Raw genomic sequence first — 21,763 nt, forward strand, 5'->3', positions numbered from 1 at the left:
CTTCCTGAGAGGGAATTCCTGGCTTGAATCCGGTGGAGACAACGCGGCTCAAGTAGATGATTAATTCACCGTAAGCGATAGGACTCAGTTGGGCATAGGTTCATGCATGAGCAAGTCACGGATATTCCCACAGCCTCAACCGGGGTGGTTGAAGAGAGACGTTTCAGTCCAATCACACCACAACCAGGTGCCTAATCCTTTGCAAACAAGCAGGGTTCAGGTCGAATGGGAATTGCTTGTGAAGCGGCTAATGCAGTCTGTGGACTATCAGTCCACATTTCATTGCCGTCAGTTGCCATCTGATTCCTTTTGGGAATGGAGGAAGCGTTTCGTTGTACCTGAGCGGGGTATATATCAGGCTGCGAATTTGTCACGGTTGTCAGCCTGGCTTCACCTTGGGTGACTAGGTTGTCAGGACATATTGACAGTGTTTCTACTTGGGCCGAAGCTTCAACATGCATGTATAATTGTTAAACCTCGTTATTGTTGCGGAAACCTGCTGCATATATCGCGCAAAGCTCTATATCGTGACTCGCCATGGGCTCCTGGCGACCTCTAGGTGTGGGACAGGGGATGAGGGATGTAATGAATAGTAATCGGGAAATCCAGGTGATGAAAGACTGGAGAGAATATGAGGGCGCTTCTGTACACCAGGGTCTGGCTTCACCAACAGAGTACAATAACCAGCGCGCAGAATGGAGAGTGCCCATCAGCCGGTAATTCTCTCTTCACTTCTCTCTCCACCGCTTGATAAATATCGTGTTCTCGGTTTCTAACTCGGTCATAGCAAACTAGAAGACCTGTCTCAAGCGATCAAGTCCTGCCAAGCTGGCGATTCAGCAACGTCAATTCAGGGCGTGACCTGGAGAGGCGTCTTCGACTGCATCGAAGAGGCGAAAAAGACGTACGAGAAGAAGGCCGAAGATAATCGCTTCAGAGGATGGATAAGAAAAGGCGACGCAGCCATAGGCATCTTGGAACGTCTCTCCGACATTATACCCGACCAAGACGGCCTCAGCATTCTCAGGACAGGCCTCGCATTTATCTTCCAGGCAGGTTTCGCTACAAGCAAAGACCTGGAGCTTTTTTTCTGACCGCCATGCAGCAATTCCAGAAGAGACTCTCCAACGTCGGAAATATCCTGCAAGAGCTTGACGATGTTCCCGGGGTCTTGGCCAGTGTTTCCCAAATCAGCGACGTCTATCGCGGAGAGGTCCGACTGAAGAATCTGGTCTGGGACTTTTATGGAATCCTAGTCGACTGCCTGACAGACCTGGTGTGCATTCTGAACCGGACATATAAAGATGTCGGAGGTAAGAACCGCATTCACTTGGAGCAACAAAACCTAGGCCTAACCTTTACTTACAATGAACAATACAGTATTGAAGAAGATTGTCAGACAGCTCCCAGAAGTCGAGGCGTCCAGGATCAGCGACATCTCCAAGCGCATCCGCAATGCAAAAATAACCGTATTCGAAGCCACAGCTCACTTGGATCGGAACGTCTGGCAAGACACCAAAGTCTCCGCACAAGCAGGGCGCATCGCCGCCGAGGCCACACGGAAAACGGCTCACGACATCAAAGCCGAGGTCGTCGAGCTGCGGCAAGAAACCAGCAGCGGCCATGATAAGCTCTCTTCTCAGATGAATGAGTTTCGCGTACAGATGGTTGATGTCGCAAACGGGATGAATGATGAGTTGGCGCAGACACGGAAACGGATCACCAAAGATGGCGAAGAGAGGAAGGAGTTTGAGGCCGGGTTGCAGAGACTCGTTAGTGCCCTGCCCGCTTCGATTCACGAGCAGTTGCAGAGCGCTTTGTACCAGTTTGTGGCCGATGCTATCGTTCAGCGAAGTAAGTGTACCGCATATTCCACTTCGTGTGAGAGAGCGCGCAGAGACTGACAGCCGAACAGGCCTCTTTGCACTCCCTCCCAACTCCATTTCCCCTCCTCCAACTCTGCAGCCTGTGGTTCAGCATACGCCTGTTTTGACGGAGGGCGATATTCTCAACCTGCTCCAGACGCCCGATCCCGTCGCAGATGCAGAGCGAATTCTTCGCAAAGAAAGCCTTATGAGTGACGAAGCGCTGGGCTATGCAACACTACTGCGGCAAAAGCGGCAGTTCCAAGAGTGGCTATCCTCTGAATGGCCCGGCTTGGTGCTGGTGGACGGATGCTGTCGAACAGAAAGTGTAGGACGATCGTCTCCAATGTCCTTCTTCACCGCGTCCTTTGCTTCTACCTTGCTACAAAGCCAAAGCGGGATGGTGCTGCAATTCTTCTGCAGCCATCATACTGATCCGCAGAAGGAGGGTTCCGGGCCCAAGGGGCTTTTACAGAGCATCATCAGCCAGCTGCTTCTGTATCCGAAACCGTATAGCCTCTCTCTTGACTTTGTCGACCAGAGCTTGTATGATGCTATAGCGGCAACCAACACCGATGCACTCTGCTTTCTTTTTGAGCGATTATTCTGGCAGCTGCAGCCAACAACGACAGTCTACGTTCTCTTAGACAGCATTTCGGACTTTGAGTCCAACTTGAACGACTATGGAGACAGAATGGACCGCGTCTTGACTTCATTTCAAGGACTCATCAGGAACGTTCAGAGAGGATTCGCCATGGGGCCAAGACTGAAGCTGTTCATGACGAGCCCCAATAGGAGTCATCGACTAGTCCATCATGTTGATCGGGCCAAAGAAAGCATTCGCCTCAACTCGGCGGGCTTGGGCGAGAGTCCTGGTGGCCATGACAGATTGTCGAGGGAGACACGTCGGGCCAGGTCACCGCTGCCGCTTGGATACTAACCCTTATGGAGCTCGGACGTGTAGAAAGCTAGAGTGTCTTCCCCCTTCCCCCCCCCCCTGCTTTTTGAAAATCCTTTTCTTCGTGTTTAGGGATAACACTACAAGGTCAGGCAGCGGGTTTGACCAAACGCTCCAACTGCACAAATGTTATAGCCATAGATGAAATGACATGCAAAGATTATGCCATCAAGAATTCGTTCTTTTGTGATGCTATACTTGTCTCTACCAGCGATATCACACAATCCATCATTTCCTCCGGGATGGTGGTCAAAGCAACTTGCTCCCGCTGCGTGGCCATCATGGTGTCAAGTCTTACGCACTGTAGCTGTTGAGCCAAGCTCCTACGAACAAAGTACTTACAACCACCACAGCATCATGTGTAACTTCTATCAGATGAGAAGACCTCAATACTTCTACTTATGCGGACATCATACCAATTTCAGGCAGCTTACAAGTACTCATGATGATTACATGGTGGATGGTGACCCTGATCACGAGGTCAGTCCACCTCCTCGCGACAAAATAGCAGGTGCTGACACGACAGTGCGAAGTCCATGCAGGCCACATGCACATCTCACTGATGTTGATCAGCCGTCAGACGAACCCACGGACCTCGAAGGTTCTGCTGGAGACCCTCTTGGTCGTCTCGTTACTGAACTCTCGGACATTTTCTAAACCTCAACAGAGTGATGCCATTTCGCACATCTCATATTGATCGTTCTGTCCCCCCTGATTCAGCTCGGTGTCTGCCTCGCATAGCTCCTAGCGGTGACCTTGGGTAGCATTGCATTCTGACCTGCCCCAATCGGCCACCCATCCGCCAACTGCTCCCTCCTCGGTACCCTCGCGTCTGGGCACTTGAAACCCTTGTAAACCTTACAGCAATTTATGTGCGTTATTGGTGTGCTTTTCTCCCTTGACAAGCTCAATAATTCTAGTTTACCCCGCGTGCAGTCATGCCTGGCCTATCAATCACATCCGTGACCAAATGATAATGCCGAGGCCTCTGCTGCTGGGTATCATTCCAACCAATGCAACGGCAATCCCATCTTCTGACCATTCCGCTAGAGAATCTACCACTGTACCATTCATCGACCACATTTCTTTCCACCACCCGTCCAAAGCATGTGGTCTCGTAAAAAAAAAAGAGTCCGTGGGCCTCGAGGGGCCCTCGCCAAGGACGTTTGAGCGATTTCTATATATACTGATCCATTCAACGCCCGGGCCACGATAGAAAAATCTTCTTGCCCTTGGTGTAAGTCATTGTACATACTTATAGCGGTCAGATCTGCTTGTCTCATTCTTGCATTCCTGTCCTTCCGGTGGAAGGGAGACTACACGTACTTGGGCACTATCCTCCTCAACCGGACGAAGCACGCGTCACGTACCGAAAGCGAGCGCGGAGCATCGCCAATAACCAGATGAGGCACAGCCATCTCGCGGCCAGCCTCGGCTGGCTTCTCGCGGCTGGCAGTACCGTCGTGAATGGACTTTGCAATCCTCAAAATGCCACTTACAGCAACGAATCACCGCCAAACGGGACTTACATGCCATGGGCTCTAATGAGCGCCATCAACAACGTCCCCGGTGCCCGGCAATACATCACCATCGTGAACCTGACGCCTCACAGATTTGTCCTGCAGAACACACACTCATATCAGATGGATGTCTTTGACTGGGGTGACGTCCCGCAAGGTCATGCCCGCCAAAACACGGTCGTCTACACCAGCAAAGCTGGGAAGAACGCAGTAGACGACGGCGGCGAAGCATACTACGCCATTGACGGAACGGACAAGACCTTTATGGTTAGAGCTGCAACTCATATCCCAGATGCACATCCGACACGGACAGTTATTGATCTCACGGGCATGGGTCAAGGTCAGCGCGAATACTTGGATCCCGCGAACCAATCGCCGGTAACACTGGTCATTACGGGGAGCGACAGCTACGGCTTCATCACGTCCATCCGATTTGGCGCTGGGAACTGGATGAAGAACATATACCCCGTCATCAAAGACAGGCAGATTCAGCACGTCGTCATGCCGGGATCCCACGACGCCGGGATGAGCACCATCAGTAACAAGCTGATGGGAGGAGGCATCAGCGAGAACACGCAGACTCAGGGCATAAACATCTACAACCAGCTCTGGGCAGGCTCCCGGTACTTTGACCTGCGCGTCGGCTCCGTGCACTCCGTTACGGACAACTCCGACTACAGCTTCTGGACGCTGCACGTCAGCGGCGAAACAAACGAAGTCGCCCTGGGCAACTCGGGAGAATCCCTTGACGATGTCATTAGTGAGATCAATCAATTCACGGCCGAAAGCCCGGGAGAAGTCATCTTCTTCCGCGTCAGATACCTCATCGGCATCCGAGAGGTCCCCAGCCTGGGCCCCATTTACTGGACGACGGACATGGTCAACGACTTCTTCGGCAAGCTCAGGGGCGTCAACAACCGCTGCGGCAATCTCGACACCAGCACAACCTTTAACCAAAAGGCTGCATCGTATTTTATGGACCAGAATGGAGGAAACGGCTGCGTCATCTTCCTTCTCGCCGGCGACTTGACGCCAGACGTGCCCCAGGACTCGGTAGCAGACGGCATCTACAAGGCCGACCAGCTCTCCATCGCCGACGACTGGTCCAACATGGGCAATACCCAGGACATGGCCGAGGACCAGGCATCCGACTGGAAGGCCGTCAGCCGCGGCGGCAGCTCCGACACGTTCCACATCAGCCAATGGCTTGTGAGCGCGGACATTGTCACCACGACCTTCTTCACCATCGAGAGCATCGGCATCCTGCCCACCAACCCGGCGCTCTACTGGATGGGCGTCAACAACATGTCGCCCCAGAGCTGGCCGACCGTCATCCTCGTCGACTACATCGGCGTCGTCGTCAAGGGCCAGCACGACTGGGACCAGCTGAGCGCAGAGCTGTACACGCTGGCCGTTGGCCTGAACTTGTACATGATCAGCGAGAACTGCGACGTGAGCACGGCTGCTTCGCCGCTTTTGCCTGGCCAGAGGTCAGCGCTGAGACTGTCGTCCATGGCGAAGCCCTGGAATGGCATTCACTATGCAAACGGCACGATAGTCGACGATGCGCCGCGCCACTCGCATCCCGGTCGTGTCGAGATTCTGCGGAAGGGCGCCAGGTTTCTGAATGGCACGGTGCTGGAGCATGATGTCGTGAATCCTTACTTTAATTCCACAAGCATGTAATGGTTTGTCGGGAAACCAGAGTTTGTATATAGACGCTTTCTCGAGCAGAGCAGTGCCAGTCAGTATATATCTTGAATACATACCACCTTTTAACGCACGAGTGACATACAAAACCGGCAGCTGCAATCCTTGTAAAAAAGAATACCTACTGTCACAGCATCGAGACAAATATTTCTACAAGCGTTCCAGCGTCATCAAAAAGGTCACACAAGCAACAACAAAAAATAAAACAGCATGCGCACACTGGGGTTCGAACCCAGGCATCTCTCGATAATGGTGTTTAAAACAAATCTTAAAACCATCGCCTTAAACCACTCGGCCATATGCGCTTCGATGCTAGTTAATAATTCGCCAATCTTGGCTTATATAGTCTTCGGACACTAGCACCGGCTCGGGAACAGATTCTGATAGATATGAGCAGAAAGACAAGAGGAGCTTTCATACCTGATGCGAGGCCTAGTGGAAAAGGGAGCAAAGACTGAAGAGGAGCTGTCATTCGACTTACCTACACTACATACAGCCCTGGGGTGATGCTTGGAAAAGCCCAGCAAGACTTGAACACCCCTGGCCTCGGAAATACCAAGTGCAGGCCAATAGGCCCATGGCTTCCGGAAAGACCCTCGTCGCAGCAAGGGCATGTCTAACCGTTAGAACTTGGGACAAACAGTCCAGTACCGGGAAGTGAACTTTCTGGGAGATGGTCAGTAACGGCATTCGTTAGCAGACGGACACCTGAAAGGCTTGGAAGAAACAGCATAGGTAGAAAAGGTGATTGTGAGAGTGGCGCTGAACGAGAAGAATGGCTGGTGGTGAAGCTTGCTCGAAAATTTTAGCACGACGGAGAGAAGAGAAGGCCTAAAATTTTCAGACAGACAGCCTAAATTCAGGTGCAAAAGGCTCCCAGGCTATGTATGAGCAGAAACAAGTGAGCGGCTACTACATACCGTACTATCTATCATCCCTTCATTCTGCACTCGACCATATCTGCTTCAACGCCAAGTTGCGGCCGGTTGAGCGCATTCATCATGTAGATAGCTCTTTTTGTAGAATAAGCGTCTTTGTCAAGCAAGAGTATGAGACGTCCTACAACACCACGTACGTGCGAAACGTTTCGCCAATATGAGAATAAGGTACTACGAGCATACGCAGTACAGCTATAAGCGATGCCATTGTCTCATGCGGAAGTCCTGTCGAGTGCCAAGTTACGCTTGATCTCAATCTTCATTATACATCAACAAATGAGTGCCATATATCCACCGTGCCGCCCAAAAGAGCAGAAGTTGCCTTATGACATTGCACGCATCCTCCATGCGAGACTGTCATGAGTCTCTCGTTGTCTCAATCACTTGCTGCCAAAATGCACCCAAACACTCACGAGTCTCACTTGACTCATCAACATATTTTATTCATCAAACTATCTCGTCAAATCATCTCACACTAGAAGAGAAGAATAGTACTAGTTATACAAGACTCTCAATCGAGTCCATCGCAGTTCCATCAATCATGGAAGGTTCTGCTTGCAAGTCTGCTTGTCGTTGTCCCAAGTCGATCCATAGGGGCACGCGCACTTGTTGCCGTCCCAGTACTGGTTGTCGGGGCACTTGCAAGTCTTGGTCTTGTCGTCAAAGACCTCGCCCTTCTTGTCGCACACGCACTTCTTCTGCTTCACGTCAAAGTGGGCGTCTTTGCCGCAGTCCTCGACGCAGTGCTTGCCGTCGAACTTCTGGCCGTAGGGGCAGGCGCACTCCTTGCCGTTGAAGAATTGGCCATCCGGGCAACTGCACGTCTTCTTCTTGTCATCAAAGACCTCACCCTTCTTGTCGCACACGCACTTCTTCTGATTCACATCAAAGTGGGCGTCTTTGCCGCAGTCCTCGACGCAGTGCTTGCCGTCGAACTTCTGGCCGTAGGGGCAGGCACACTCCTTTCCGTTAAAGAATTGGCCGTCGGGGCAGCTGCACGTCTTGGTCTTGTCGTCGAAGATTTCACCCTTGTTGTTGCAAACACACTTGTGTTGGTTATCGTCAAAGTGCGCCTCCTTGCCACAGTCCTCGACGCAGTGCTTGCCGTCAAACTTCTGGCCGTGTGGGCAGACACACTGCTTGCCGTTAAAGAACTGGCCGTCGGGGCAGCTGCACGTCTTCTTGTGGGGGTCAAAGACCTCGCCCTTGTTGTTGCAGATGCACTTCTTTTGCTTAGGGTCGAAGTGGGCTTCCTTGCCGCAGTCGAAGACGCATTTCTTGCCGTTGAAAACCTGTCCATCGGGGCAGCTGCAAGTCTTCTTGCGGGAGTCAAAGACCTCGCCCTTGTTGTTGCAGATGCACTTCTTTTGCTTGGGGTCGAAGTGGGCTTCCTTGCCGCAGTCGAAGACGCATTCCTTGCCGTTGAAAACCTGTCCATCGGGGCAGCTGCAAGTCTTGTGCTTGGGGTCAAACACTTGGCCCTTCTTCTTGCAGATGCATTTCTTCTGTTTGAAGTCGAACGAGGCGTCCTTTCCGCAGTCAACAACGCATTGCTTGCCGTTGAAGACCTGGCCATCGGGGCAGCTGCAAGTCTTCTTGCGGGAGTCGAAGACCTCGCCCTTGTTGTTGCAGATGCACTTCTTTTGCTTGGGGTCGAAGTGGGCTTCCTTGCCGCAGTCGTGGACGCAGTTGTGGCCGTCCCAGATCAAGCCGCTGGGACAGTTGCACGACTTGCTCTTTGAGTCGTAGTTCTTGCCATTGTCCTTGCAGACGCAGCGATTCTTCCCGTTGTTCCAGGTAGCATAAGAGCCGCAGTCGTGGCTGTTGCCGGCGCGAGCAACGAGGTCTTCGGCATCCCTCGCCTCCAGGTCGTGGAGGTTGTTCGGGCTGGGGAAAGCCGAGACAGAGCGCAACGAGAGCAGGGCGGTCACGAGGACCTGCTTCAACAACATGATGGGCAACTAAGAGCCGGTTTTTACTCAAAAGATTGACAGGTGGCAACTGACTACCCAGGAGAAGGAATCAGTGACTTGGTCCCCGAACTCTTGATAAGAGGTGAGCTGGTGAAGAAAAAAAGGTTTGATGATCTAGACGAGAGGAGGACTTTATATAGCTTTCTGTCTATGAGATGAGGCACGACTTCCGAGAGAGATGGGACATCGGCACAACGTCCACCCCCAGACAAGAGGTTAGACCGACACTCCCCATCCGTCAAGTCCTCAGCCGCATCCATAATCGATCAGCCATGAAGTGGCCGAGCCGGTGATCGAGAAGACTAGGAGCTTCAAGCTCGGCCATTCACAGTTTGCAGAACGAACATCGCAAGTTCAGCAGCAATCAATAGCTTCAGCCAAGCACTGTACGTCTCATCCATCAGGATCGTCGCTCAACCAGAGAGCTTAAACTTTCTGCTAAGGGCAACTACATGGCATCAGCATGGCGTTGAGGAATACGAGAGTCCTCTTGCCGCCATTGGACGGCTGAGAACACCCATTCTGCAACGGAATACGAGATCATTAACCTTACTACGAAGGCTATCGAAATTCTGAGAAAGAGACAGAGCATAAACAAGCATCCGCCATCCCTGCAAGCTCCTACGGCTTATGCTTCCCATTGCCTCCCGCACGGTTGTCGTGGCTGCACGTTAGCCAGAGGCTTTGACGGCCTCTTATATCATCTATGATTTTACGACACATCACGAGAAGTTGAGGTGGTGGTGACCTCGACTGTCTGAATGCAGCGAGTGCCGAACACACGCTTGCTTCCCAAAAGGGTGAAAGGGCTGTTGAGCCAGCCCAATCTCAACCCGAGCTAGGGTGCAAAGAGATGGGAATCCGGGGTCAAAAAAGTGATTTGGAACGGCTCAGCTTTCCTGCTCCCAATGGCTGCTTGGACCAAGCCTGAGCTAGGCAGAGACGACGGAGCGGTGGCTGCTGCAAGTGGCAAACAGAACCAGTGCCTCTTGACCCATGATGGAACACATCTTGCTGAGATCAATCAGCTCGGGATCCACCAAAATAACGGCCCCCGAGAGAGAGAGAGAGAGAGAGAGAGAAACAAGTCCCATACTGTACATAGACATGGCTCTTCCTTGTATGACGCCGAAACTCGTATGAACGGAGAGCCGCCGAATTACGGCCAAGTGGTTTACAGCCATGTGGGCTTGATGAGATGAGACTCATGAATGGGAGCTCATCTCTGCCCCATCTCTCTGCCACAGCAGTCACAGAATATTCAACAAAAAATAAAACAGGTGGGTATAATTACTGTATCAGATCGTCATCGAAAAGTTGATCGATCATCTCTGTAGCAAACCCTGTCGTCTCGGCTAAAACAATGCCTGAGCTGAGGGTCCAACACATGGCAGCAAGATTGCGGAGACCAAGACATGCCGCCCGCCCAAGACCATTGTTATACCCATGTCTTTTTCCCCGCGGCCCCTTTTGCCGGGTCAGGGGGAGCGGTGGAGCTGCCTGAACCTTGGAGGGAGAGCAGCCCGACTTCCGAAGCTGCCGCATGCTTCCGCATGGTTGTACGATCGGGACCACGGTTAGTGAGGGGGATTAGACTTTCGGTCGTGCTGCCTGCTTGGATCCATGCGGTTAGAGCCAGCAAAGGAGGAACTCGGGCACAGTGCACGTAGACAGAGTCCAACTCCTTGCAAGAACGCTTTGTATGTACTACTCCAGGACAAGCGGTGCAAGGGGGGTCGTATACTTGAGGCAGCGTGTTGTTGTGATGTCTCTGATTGGAGAGCCGGTGACCAACAAAGACATGCATCACCTACCTGGGCAGATGCAGTCATACCAAAGCTGAGGTCTGAGGTGGTTCAAGCGGTTCGGAGAAGGCTTGCTGCTATACGGGATATCGCACGCACTGTGTCAGCTTTCCTACCCCAGTTTTCAACAGCAGACCTCCTCTTGGAACTTGCTTGGATGCAGCAACCATGCAAGCCAGATCATGAAACTATTCCCGAGTTGAGCGGGTCAATCTATTCATCCGCTGCTCAGAGCTTTCGGGGGCTGCTGCCCATCCTGCTGCCGAGCTGCCACCGAATCACAGCCTGAAGAACGAATACTGCTCAACGTTGAGCAGAATAGATGCCTGGTCAGGATCCGTACCTCTACACCATCCCGCGTTACACATCGAAGCCAGGCGTCCGCGCTGATTGCTCCCATGAGGTAAGAAACATGAGCTATAAGCATAGACGGGCTTTTTGTGGATAGTCACTGTTCCCGTTAACCCTCCAGGTGATGCTTAATAACTCAAAAGGGAAATGAAAACCTTGATCCATCTTCGGCCTGTTTCTCTAGCTCGCCGTGTGCCGCTGTGGAGAATATCCTCGATCATGCGAGGCACAGAAAGAACAAGACCTGATTCCAAGACTGGGAGGAGGACTAAGTTCAGCCGCAACTGTGCCATCACACCACCGTGCCAACCGTCCTACATCAGCTGGTATGCGGACGAGTTTTTTCCAAGCTTGATTGACCGGAAACTGGTGATTGCGCTGTGGCTTCGTAGCGTGGCCCGAATCAAGCAGGAAGGGTGCCCGGCTACCATGTCTTCGATCTCGATTGGCCTCAACATCTGAAAGCTTCCATAGTTGGATGGCCAAGCCTTTGCTAAGAAGTGTCGTCCCAAGAGGCTGCCGGGCCAAAAGATTCCCGTGTCTTTGTTGGTCAGTCCTTCACAGCTCTTCGCCCCGGCTTTTTCGTTTCTTTTTTTGGCATCACGTTCTCGGTCCATGCCATTAGATGGGAGAAGGGATGGATGAAGGCCAGAGCCTCCTGTCGATCAACCCCCGGCAAAAAGCATTTGATAATGCCAAGCTCAAGAGGCGTTTCGACCTATCCGATCAACTTCCGCTCATCGATTCTCACCTGCAGAACAAATTTCGTGGGCGCTTTTCTGCAGCATCGGCAGCTTAAAAGCTGCAGATGCAAGTTTGGCCAGAAAGCTCCATCCCATTATCGACCAAATAGGTTCTTGGTATGCATGCAGGGTTGACAGAGTTCAGGTCAGCCAATTCGCCTTACTTATTGTTACCTAACTCATCGCTGGTCGGCTGCTGAGTGCCTGACTACTGCTTATTGCCGTAATTGCTTCGGACCATCGCTGTTGCTCTTGTCACAAAACCAGGGATTGTCATATCCTGTAAAAGGACAAATCAACTGTTATTCAGGAACTATCTCAACCATCGCGACGCGATGCCTGCAAGTCTCAGTTGATCAACAACCCCCTTCAGAAGCTATCTGCAGGTCCCAACAATTGCCAGGGCAAATAGCTTCCACGAGCTTCTCAGAACCTGCACTAACCACCCGCATCACATCACCCGGTTCTCCTAGTTTCTGTCCATTCCACTCACGGGGCTGGCCCGGCTATTCCGGCTTCCGGCTTCAGACATCCACAAGTTCCCAGTCTTTCTCATCAAGGTGGGCATAGTTCTCATCAATGCAGGCACCCGCATCTTCCTGACTGACATCATGTCCATTGTCACTTACCGCATGCCGTTCCGCCTCGTAGTCATCCCGGGTGATTTTGATCCATCCGCCGCTCTCCTCATCGGACGACAGTGACACAGTATTCCAAGGCCCGGCCTCAGCCATTAGATTGCCTTGGCTTACTTTCTTCTTGATCTCATTGTCTTTAAGCTTTGGGGCGTCTTTGTTTTGGCCTTTAGTTTCCGGTGAAGCGAGAGACTCAACATTTCGATGATCGCCAGATGTTTGAGCATTCCGATGGCTTTGGGTAGGTCCGGAATCACAAGCTTGCTCCATGGCCGTCTTGGGCTTCAGGTCAACTTCTGTTAGCTGAGTGGGCAAAACTTCCAAAATCTGTGACTCTTCGATGTTGGCTGCCGGTGCTAGCTGCCTCTCATTGACGGGTTTGGCACTGCCAGATGCATTTCTTCGCCTGTGGCGCCTAGGATGATTAGTAGACGGCATCTCGGTTGATCTTGGTGACTGTGGTAGTGGCATAGGCTCTTTTCCTGTTATTGTAGTGCGAGTTGTATCTGAAACCAGCGCTGAGATCCGATGCAGATTCCCGCGTCGTAGAGGAGTGGCGGATTCTCGGGAGGGAGGATGATGAGTTGCATTCCAAAAGGCTTTTCTGGGGATTGGGAATCCATGATATAGACCTTCACGCCATGAGAGAACATGAACAGGCGGTATATTCTTGTTCACAGTTACGAAGACCGTTCAATCGAACAACTGTCTGTGAGCAGGTTTGATGCTCACTATCGAGATCTGGTATATAAACACACAACATATGTTCAATGATATACACCTAGCAAATTCGTATATACAGGTAGAGGGCATGTACTGTAGCTGAATGGACAATACTGTAGCACTTCAGGCAATGAACAGCTCTAACATGCACATATACGAGCCCATTATATGAACTATCACAGTGTAGTTAGGTGAAGAACCTCAGTACCCTAGAACCACGACGACTTATAAATCAAGCAATCCAACTGTAATGGCATAAGAATCTCATCAGTATACTATTCAATACGGTCTGCCACTTCTGATCATGAACAACTCTAGATCAATCCATTCATGAAAGCCGCCGGCAAGATAAGTCTCGGATAATCCAACAATAAGCCCATTTTCCATAACCCTTCCATTGAGCATTGAACCACTTTTGAGTATCAACGACCTGAAAGCATGAAGGCCAGTAGTCAACGACCCATACTCTACTCATGAAATGCAACAAAGGTCCAAGTCTCCCAGTCGCCTAAGCTTGCGCAAACTGCGACTTGGCACGTAGAATCTCGCAATACTTGTACATGAGCAACGTTCCTATTTCACATGATACTCAGCCAAGCAAGAACAGTAACGCCCTTGTGAACGCCCAGATTGTTAAACATTGGCCTCGCAGCAAGGATACACCCAAACGCAACAGCAAATTGGATCAGGTCATTGCCCGTCAATATTGAGGCCGCGTATTGAGGGTATTAAACCGGCATATACATGAAGAGACCCTGAACTACCATGTACCTGGCCCGGAACAAAGACGGTCACGCCAATCAGCGGAACAACCCAATGAATCCTGGCCCATGTTGCCCAGGCAAAAATGAACAGCCCAACAGGAAGAACAAAGGAGCCAAAAATTGGAGGAAGAAAGCAGTGCTCTTGCTCTCGAAATCCATTATTGAGGTTATCCAGAATCATGTAGAAGGAGAGCTAGGCAAAGTTCAGGATAAGCGCCAGGATAGAGCCAACCTCACAGGCCAGGAACGCAGGTCCCGTCTATCGAAGGTTGATCTCGTTGGAGATGCGGAGCTTTCAGAGTTCTGATTTTTGAGTTCGCCCTATCAGAAGCTGCTTCGCGGTATTTCTCGCGATTTGACAAGAGGGCTACGTACTGGGGCGGTGGTACGAAATCTGGCCTCTCTTCAGGATACAGCAGCCATCTGTTTCCGGAGATGAAGCGAACCGCTTGGCCAAGCGCGGACTCTCGAAACAGGTCCTATATGTCTTTCTATGGTAAACTCGATCTTGTATTTGAGACTTGGTAGGCAGTCTTCTGAAAAGCCATGATGTGGTATGTACTCCTGGCACAAATATTGAGTATAGATGCTGATGGGGAACCTGATACATGATCTTGGTCCGGGACACAATATTGCCCTTATACCGAAACGAACACATTGTGAATCGTCTTTGCTATCGAATTGTAAGCACAACGACGTTCATAACAGGATATTTGGGTGGCAAACGTAAGAACCTGAAGAGTCACATTGAGTCAGTAGATCTGTCTAGGCATGGATCAAGATATCTTGGAAGGAAAACAACGTTGGGGAAAAAGCTCTGCAAGCTACTAACTCGTTCTGTCATTTTAGCACTTCAAGTGTATCGAATTGGATGCCTTGGTTCTGCCATGAAAAGTTTGGGGCCGATGCCCGATGGTCCCCTGGGACACCAGTCTCATCGGTATATCAGATCCAGTCGATGAAGGCTACAGTTACCGATACAATGAGATAAGACTCAGATTAGACGTCCATCGAACACTTACTGTTGCCGTTTTTCCTAACCAGTACTGCTCCTCAGTTGATCCAACTGTTGTCGGCATGAAGAGAAGTCGACCTCAAACTCCCCTTTCATACCTCATCAAGCAGAGCAGGCTTCAAATTACATATTGCCGTTCCAAGCTAGCCTCCAGTCTCCAGATACGCCAAGTCTAAACTACAATGAATTTCCGCTTGAAGCTAGCTCTCACGCCACTCAGTATCTCGCCACGTCTTTGCCCTGTGAATGCGGAGGAAGAACTGTAACAAATATTATCCCAAACTTCCGGTAGCAATTTGTAGAACGCTTCATCATGTAGACTACCTAGATACGAGACAACGGTAGATGTTAAGTTGCCTGCATTGATAAGCTGCCTCTTGTATGCCTGGTACATTCCGGTCTACGTCTGTTGGGGCAGTTCTCTCTCCGTAGGTGGCTTGTCACAAATAAAGTATTGCTCTAAGCTTGTCTTGAACTAAGCAGACATAGGCTGTGCGTCACTCCCTGCCCTTGTTGGGGGAACTCTCCTCCTTGCATATCCCACCAAATGACCAGGATCTTCACTCTTGATCAAACCTCCTTGTGTCCGAGCAGACTTGAAGCCGATAATAGAGTCAGACACAGAAGCCCGAGGTCATTCTTGAACTCTCAGAACGCAGGCTCAACTCAGCAATGCCAAGCATCGAGGCATCATCCGAAAGGCCCGCGCCAGTTGAAGGCGTGAAAGACGAACAGGCTTCAGCTCAACAAGAGCGTCAGGTCTTCCTGAGGGAGGGAACCGTGGTTCTGCGCTGGCTATTCGGATACTACGACGGCCGGAACTTGCCTGGCTGGAAGGAACCTCCATGCTGGCCAGATACAGCCTCCACCTGGCGCTCACAGAAGCCCAACACGAGATTCAAAGATGTCACCCTTGTAGGTATTGACATCGATGAGCTTCAGGAACAGGACGACGGTATACCGATATCATTCCACATTGGTATCTCGATTCTACACACCAAGGACCTGCATGACCGCTGTCACGCTCCCTTGCCGCTCACAGATTCCCAAGCAAACATCATCCGGTCCTACCATTGGGCTGTCGAAGATTCCCAGTACTTTTCGAAGAATGACGATCGCTTCTGCTTCGGTAAGCGTCGGTGTATTGCGCTCTCCGATTTTGAGGAGTCTTTGAAGAAGCTTCTCGGGCCATTCGATCCCTTGATTCTTGTCGTCCACGGAATCTCTCGCGAAAGGATGGTCCTCCGAAAACTCAACATCAATCTCAACCCGATCTTCGAAATTGACACGACAAAAGCCGCTCGCTATCCACTTCAGGAACTGCACGATTCCACACTCAGGAAGCTCCTCCGAGGTTTCGACATGCCCTGCGCAGATGGACTACTCCACTTCGCAGGCAACGACGCGCACTTTGTCCTCAGGGTTCTACTAATGATTGCTGTGCGCGATGCCCGGCGAGAGTTGAAGGATATCCCAGCGTGGGTGCCCGTCTTCGAGGCTGTTGCGCGGGCGCCGCTACCTCCAATGCCGCTGACGCGCGCACAAAAGGCGGCGATTAGAAGACAGGAAAGGAAGAAGGCAGAATTGGAGGCAGAATTGGAGGCAGAATTGGAGGCAGAATTGGCTCGATTTCGAGAGCAGTGGATGAAGGAGCTGAGGAGCAGAACAAAGTTGGGCTGACGGCCGCCATCGACTACCTCACCACTTTCATCCCCTGGCATGCATCGCAAATGTTGGGTCGGCAGATGGCTGTTGACGAAATATTGATTGGCCCACGCCCGTCTATAGCGAGATCTACGCCCACCGCTCGATCAAGACCGACAATGAAGTCAGCATTTGCTATCTATACACTCGGGAGAACAGCCCTGCTCAAGGTCGGCAGAGGAGACGGAGCACTCGAGGCTGCGCACGGGCATTGCTGCAGCTGCCAGCTTCAGCAGATTAACAGAATTGTGTGTGAAAGAGCGGCTAGATCTGACTTGACGATAGGCGCACCCTTACAAGCCACAATTACTGATGGTCAAAGAGCTCTACTGCAATATACTCTGAAGCTCTGTACGCCTTCATCTAACACGCATAGATGGAAGTCTGCTACAGAAAGAGTGGAAGCCTGTGATAACAGCAGCTTTAATATCTAATATCATAATGGTAATTCTTAATCTAGCCATCATTTCAAGAGAGGTGTACTATTTCAGCTATCCTCTATTGAACAAATAGAACGCAGTGTATTTGTATAATGATAATGATTAAGCTAAGTTGTGTTGCCCCACGCCACTGTAGGCGAGGCCTTATATACCAGGTTGCGTAATGCACCTTCTAATCCCACTAATCCTACTAGATCCACCTTCCTTTTAACACACCCCTGAAGGTAAACTGGTGCACTAATTTTATAAGAGAAACGCAGATAAAAAGAAGTAAATAATATTATTAACAGTAAGCGATATAACTAATGGCGACAAGAGTTAACAGTTAAGGCGTATTAAGGGAAGTTGCTTAGTTTAATTTAGGCTAAGCCTTAGCAAGGGCAGCAGCAAGGCGCTTATTAATAATTTAAATGATTATTAGTTTAAGGAACTTGTTAAGGATAGGTGTAAGCAGCCTGCGGAGCGAGGCGTTATTAACATGCTTATTAACGTATTCCTTAATTTAAGAGTTAATATTTATCTGCTATAAAGTAGGCATGTTCTTAAAGAAGGCCAGGCGCGGCATGCTATAAATAACAGACAACTGTAAAGTGTGATTAATAAAGCATTAATGCTTTCTTAGATTAGGGCAGGGATAGTACTTGCAGTATGTAGTAGTGAAATTAGAGATAATATTATTACTAAAACAGTTACAGGCAGATAAGAGGTGTTAAGCTAACTTAGCAGGAGGGTAGAGCGTGTTAAAAAGGACCTATTTAGGCTAGGAGTAAGGATAGATATTATTGCAGTGCGTGCGGTAATTTAAAGGTTTACTAATAGCACTGTTTTTAATAAAGAACCACGCCCGCTTAATAAGGCTAATATACTTATATTATTTTTTAAGATTTATATTAGTTACTTACTGCTAATATGCCTTAATAGCAGTAATACTGTTAGCATATTAAGGGTGCTGGGTTACCTTGCGCAGAGAGACCTGGTAGTTCTTAATAAGAATATGCTTAAGGCGATTAAGCTTAAGGCATAAAGGAGGCAGGTTTACGCTAAGATATATAAAGTCAGCTATAGTAATAGATATTATATATAGTAGGGGGTAGATATAAGTTATAAGGCATAGATAGTAGTATATAAATATATTTATATAAATAAAAGTGTATAGTAGCAGGCAGCAGAGAATAATGCTTTAAAAATAAAGAAAAAAAGGGAAAAAAAGAGGGAAGAGGTGCAGGTATAAAAAGTTAGAATTTATACTTACAGAGAGGAGGGCAGGCATATAAGTAGCAGCTGCTTAAACTTAATATTTAGCTAATACTATTACTAGGCAGTTAACTAAATATAAGAAAGCTAGTTAGGGGAGCGCCTTAATGCAGATATTAGTAATATTATTAGCACTTAGGATATAGAGGATATTAAGGGAGTGCTTATAGTGTTATTATATAAAGTGGAAATAGAGGGTAATATAGCATAAGTAAAAAGTTATACAGTTATTCTGCATTAATATAATTATAGAGTTATTATTATATTAAAGCAGTAAATGCTGTGGCTAGTTTAGAATGTTAATGCCTAAGTTAATAAGAAACTAATAAGTTTATATAAGCTAAGAGGCAGCCTTAAAGCAGGCTATATATTTAGCCTTGCAGAAGGACTTAGTAACTATTAACTACTTTTTTAAAGACTAGGCAACAGTACCTCTATTAAGCTAGATAATATAGGCATTAACAGATTTACTTATATTAAGGTTAGTGTTATATAAGGCGTTTAAGAAGACTTCTAGGTTAAGAGGGGCATAAGGGTTATTGCCGCATTATTAATAATAGACTAAACTATAATCTGCAGTTTACTTTAAGAAATAAAGCAGTTATTTTATATTAAAGAGATATTATATATTTAAATTAGAATTATAAGTAGACAGTATAAAGATAGTAAAAGCTATATTAAGGCAGGTGCTAGTAATAAGGAAGTTAATAAAGCTAGACATTTACTAGTAGGTTATAACATCCTTATAAAGATCGCCCTTAACTAATCTTAAGAAGAAAATGCTAGGATTAAGGGGTGTATTATAGCTAGTGTAATTAGCTATGCTAAATTATTTAAGGATATGTTAAGTATAGCCGGCCTGGCTAATAGTAATGCTATTAAAGTTTTAAGTAATTTTAAGACTAAGGAGGTAATAATAATAGCCTAGGTCTTTATATTTATATTAGGTAGCCAGCAAGTGCTTAAAGGAGGTAATTTCTTATAATAAGATTATTACTAAAAAAGATATATAGGTTAAATAAGAGGGGAGTTATCTTTATTTAGTTAATAACTATATGGCGCAGCTTGCTAAACCACTTGCAGCCTGATTGCTTAAGGCTATAGAGGGCTTTTTAAAGGTGTAAAATAAGAGGGCGCATAAATAAAGTCTAGCAGGTATAGCTATTTAAGACAGATATATAGACTTTATAAGACAGAGTGCTGTAAAGATATGCTGTCTTTACGTTTATTTAGTAGATAATCTACCCTTAAAGAGCGGCAAGGCAAAGAATTAAGCGCAGCAAGTTAAATTAAGTAATAAGCGAGAAGGTCTTATTATAGTTTAATCTGTAGATTTAGGTGTATTTATAAGTAATAAGTTAAGCCTTATATTAAAGAAGGTGGCTGGCTGCATTATATTTCTTAGCAAAGACCTAGCATAATATAACCACTAGCTTGCCCTTTAGTAATAAGGTCTCCTTCTACATGCCTTTAAAGATAAGGGCAGATAACTTAGCGTTAACAGCTTTCTGCTAGTAAGTAGTGTTTAAGGACTTTAGAGCTTGCTATAAAGTGGTAGGTATATTATTATTAGTAGTAATTATAGCCGCAGTATAAGTTTTATTTTCTAAATTATTATTATCACCTATATTAAGGTAGTTAAAAGCAGTATTACTAGCTGTAAAAGATTTTAAATATTACCTGCTAAAGCATGTTCTAGAGGATAGTAAAGGGTGGGGCTAAGTTATAGCGCGCGATCTTAACGCAGAGGTAGGCTGCAAGAAGGTTGCAGCATGTTAAGTGGGAGTTTGCATAATCGCTAAGACATTTATAACAGGCATAGTGTTTATATTAATATTAGTAAAGGTAGACTGCTTTCTAGTAGGTAATTCCTTATTTATATCTGCAGTTAATAAAGTTAGTGGGGAAGTTAAGTTCTTAGTAGAATTATTAGTTAAGGCATCTTAAGTGGCAGAGGGCGCTGGCAGCAGTAACTTCTTAATAGCCTAGTGTACCTATTTAGCAGCAGGTGTAAAACAGATATAAGAAAGAGTTATAGTAGTGATTATTTACTAAAAGGGGATATAAAAACGCATAACTAATAGACTTTTATAGCTAATTAAGTAGGCATGTTCTATATAGTTAAGCAGCTTAGTGCTAGGTTTATAAGCCTCCTTTAAAATATAGAGGTAGCAGTTAGATATGTATAGTTAGAGGTAGCTAATTAAAGGCTTAATGCTAAACAGAGCCTTATAAGGGGTGATGTAGTTAAGCAAGCTATAGTAAGGCTTTAAGTTCTTTATATAAGCAGAGTGAGATATAGCTTCTGGCTATAAGAAGAGTTAGTTATTATTAATAATAATAGTGCATGTATTAGTAATAATAGTGCGCATATATTACTTAATATATTTATTTAATTTATAGTAGTATAGCAGGGATTGCTTATATTAAGTGCTAGTAAGCTAGAAAACCTTAGTGGTTTATTAGCTAGTNATCTTTATGCTTCATAAACCTTATCCAGACATATTAAGTTTTCTTATTAAGGAAAGGAAGAAAGTATTATAATTAAGAGAGGGATAGCATGCTAAATTTTCTAAAGAGGTTAGTGTAAATAATGTTAAAGGGTTTTTAAGCTTGCTTATTAATAATAGTTATAGGTTAATAAGAGATGGATTTTACTATTTTATAATTATAGCAGTGCTAATCTTGCGGCTTAATAGGAATAATATTACTATTAGTATATAGGCATTAAGCTATATTACAAGTTATATAAATATAGCTAATAGCTTAATAAAAATCTTAATAGGTTATAAAGCGGCTAAAGTTAGTTAAGATAGGTGCTAGAGTGTATAATGCTAGCGGATTATTAGTCTAAATCTAGAAGCCTGCCTTATAGTAGCTAGCCTATATAACTAACTTTCTATCTCTTATATATATAAAGATATTATTACTATATGCTAAGAGGCAGAAATAATAGCAGACTTAATACTAGCTAAAGAGCCTGGTATTCTTTAGGCTATAACTGTAAAGAGCGTTAGTAAACATAGTTAATAGAACAGTGCTATTAGGCAATTGCAGGAGGACTAGTATTAATCTAATTCCTTTAACGGCAAGCTTAGTGCTGTTAGTAATAGAAATAGTGCTAGATTATGGCTATAGGTTAATAAAGTCTGACTAGTAACCTAATATATATTAGGTAGCGCTAGAGTTAAAGATCTATATTAATACAGTTATTAAGGATTAGGGAGTGAGGTTTACTGCAAAGGCTTAAATATTATTGCCAGTAAGATTAACTATAACTATAAGAGCAGGAGCAGGGAGAGTAGTAAAACAGGCAGATTAATTAAGTATGGTTAATAGGGATAGGGATAATGTTATAGTGGCAG

General features: G+C 47.1%; 5 protein-coding genes across 5 annotated transcripts; 3 read left to right on the top strand and 2 right to left on the bottom strand.

Annotated features, from left to right (window-relative positions):
* Positions 1-455: 455 nt before the first annotated feature.
* Positions 456-2,805, top strand: CCMA1212_006292 (uncharacterized protein; the record flags this gene model as incomplete). Its single annotated transcript, XM_073703522.1, has 6 exons — positions 456-461; positions 571-716; positions 788-1,056; positions 1,083-1,313; positions 1,381-1,854; positions 1,916-2,805. 6 exons carry the CDS (start codon positions 456-458, stop codon positions 2,803-2,805), a joined length of 2,016 nt encoding a protein of 671 aa, XP_073557884.1.
* Positions 2,806-4,226: 1,421 nt separating this feature from the next.
* CCMA1212_006293 (uncharacterized protein) lies at positions 4,227-6,029 on the top strand (the record flags this gene model as incomplete). Its single annotated transcript, XM_073703523.1, has 1 exon — positions 4,227-6,029. One exon carries the CDS (start codon positions 4,227-4,229, stop codon positions 6,027-6,029), a length of 1,803 nt encoding a protein of 600 aa, XP_073557883.1.
* A 1,501-nt stretch (positions 6,030-7,530) lies between these two features.
* CCMA1212_006295 (Multiple epidermal growth factor-like domains protein 6) lies at positions 7,531-8,943 on the bottom strand (the record flags this gene model as incomplete). Its single annotated transcript, XM_073703524.1, has 1 exon — positions 7,531-8,943. The coding sequence occupies one exon, from the start codon at positions 8,941-8,943 to the stop codon at positions 7,531-7,533; it is 1,413 nt and encodes a 470-aa protein (XP_073557889.1).
* Positions 8,944-12,387: 3,444 nt separating this feature from the next.
* CCMA1212_006296 (uncharacterized protein) lies at positions 12,388-12,936 on the bottom strand (the record flags this gene model as incomplete). Its single annotated transcript, XM_073703525.1, has 1 exon — positions 12,388-12,936. The coding sequence occupies one exon, from the start codon at positions 12,934-12,936 to the stop codon at positions 12,388-12,390; it is 549 nt and encodes a 182-aa protein (XP_073557888.1).
* A 2,736-nt stretch (positions 12,937-15,672) lies between these two features.
* Positions 15,673-16,680, top strand: CCMA1212_006297 (uncharacterized protein; the record flags this gene model as incomplete). The annotated part of the gene is made up of 1 exon (XM_073703526.1): positions 15,673-16,680. One exon carries the CDS (start codon positions 15,673-15,675, stop codon positions 16,678-16,680), a length of 1,008 nt encoding a protein of 335 aa, XP_073557887.1.
* Between the last annotated feature and the right edge of the window lie 5,083 nt (positions 16,681-21,763).

This window comes from Trichoderma ghanense (assembly GCF_004382785.1).
Source record: "Trichoderma ghanense strain CCMA-1212 chromosome Unknown scaffold_7, whole genome shotgun sequence".
Lineage (NCBI taxonomy): Eukaryota > Fungi > Ascomycota > Sordariomycetes > Hypocreales > Hypocreaceae > Trichoderma > Trichoderma ghanense.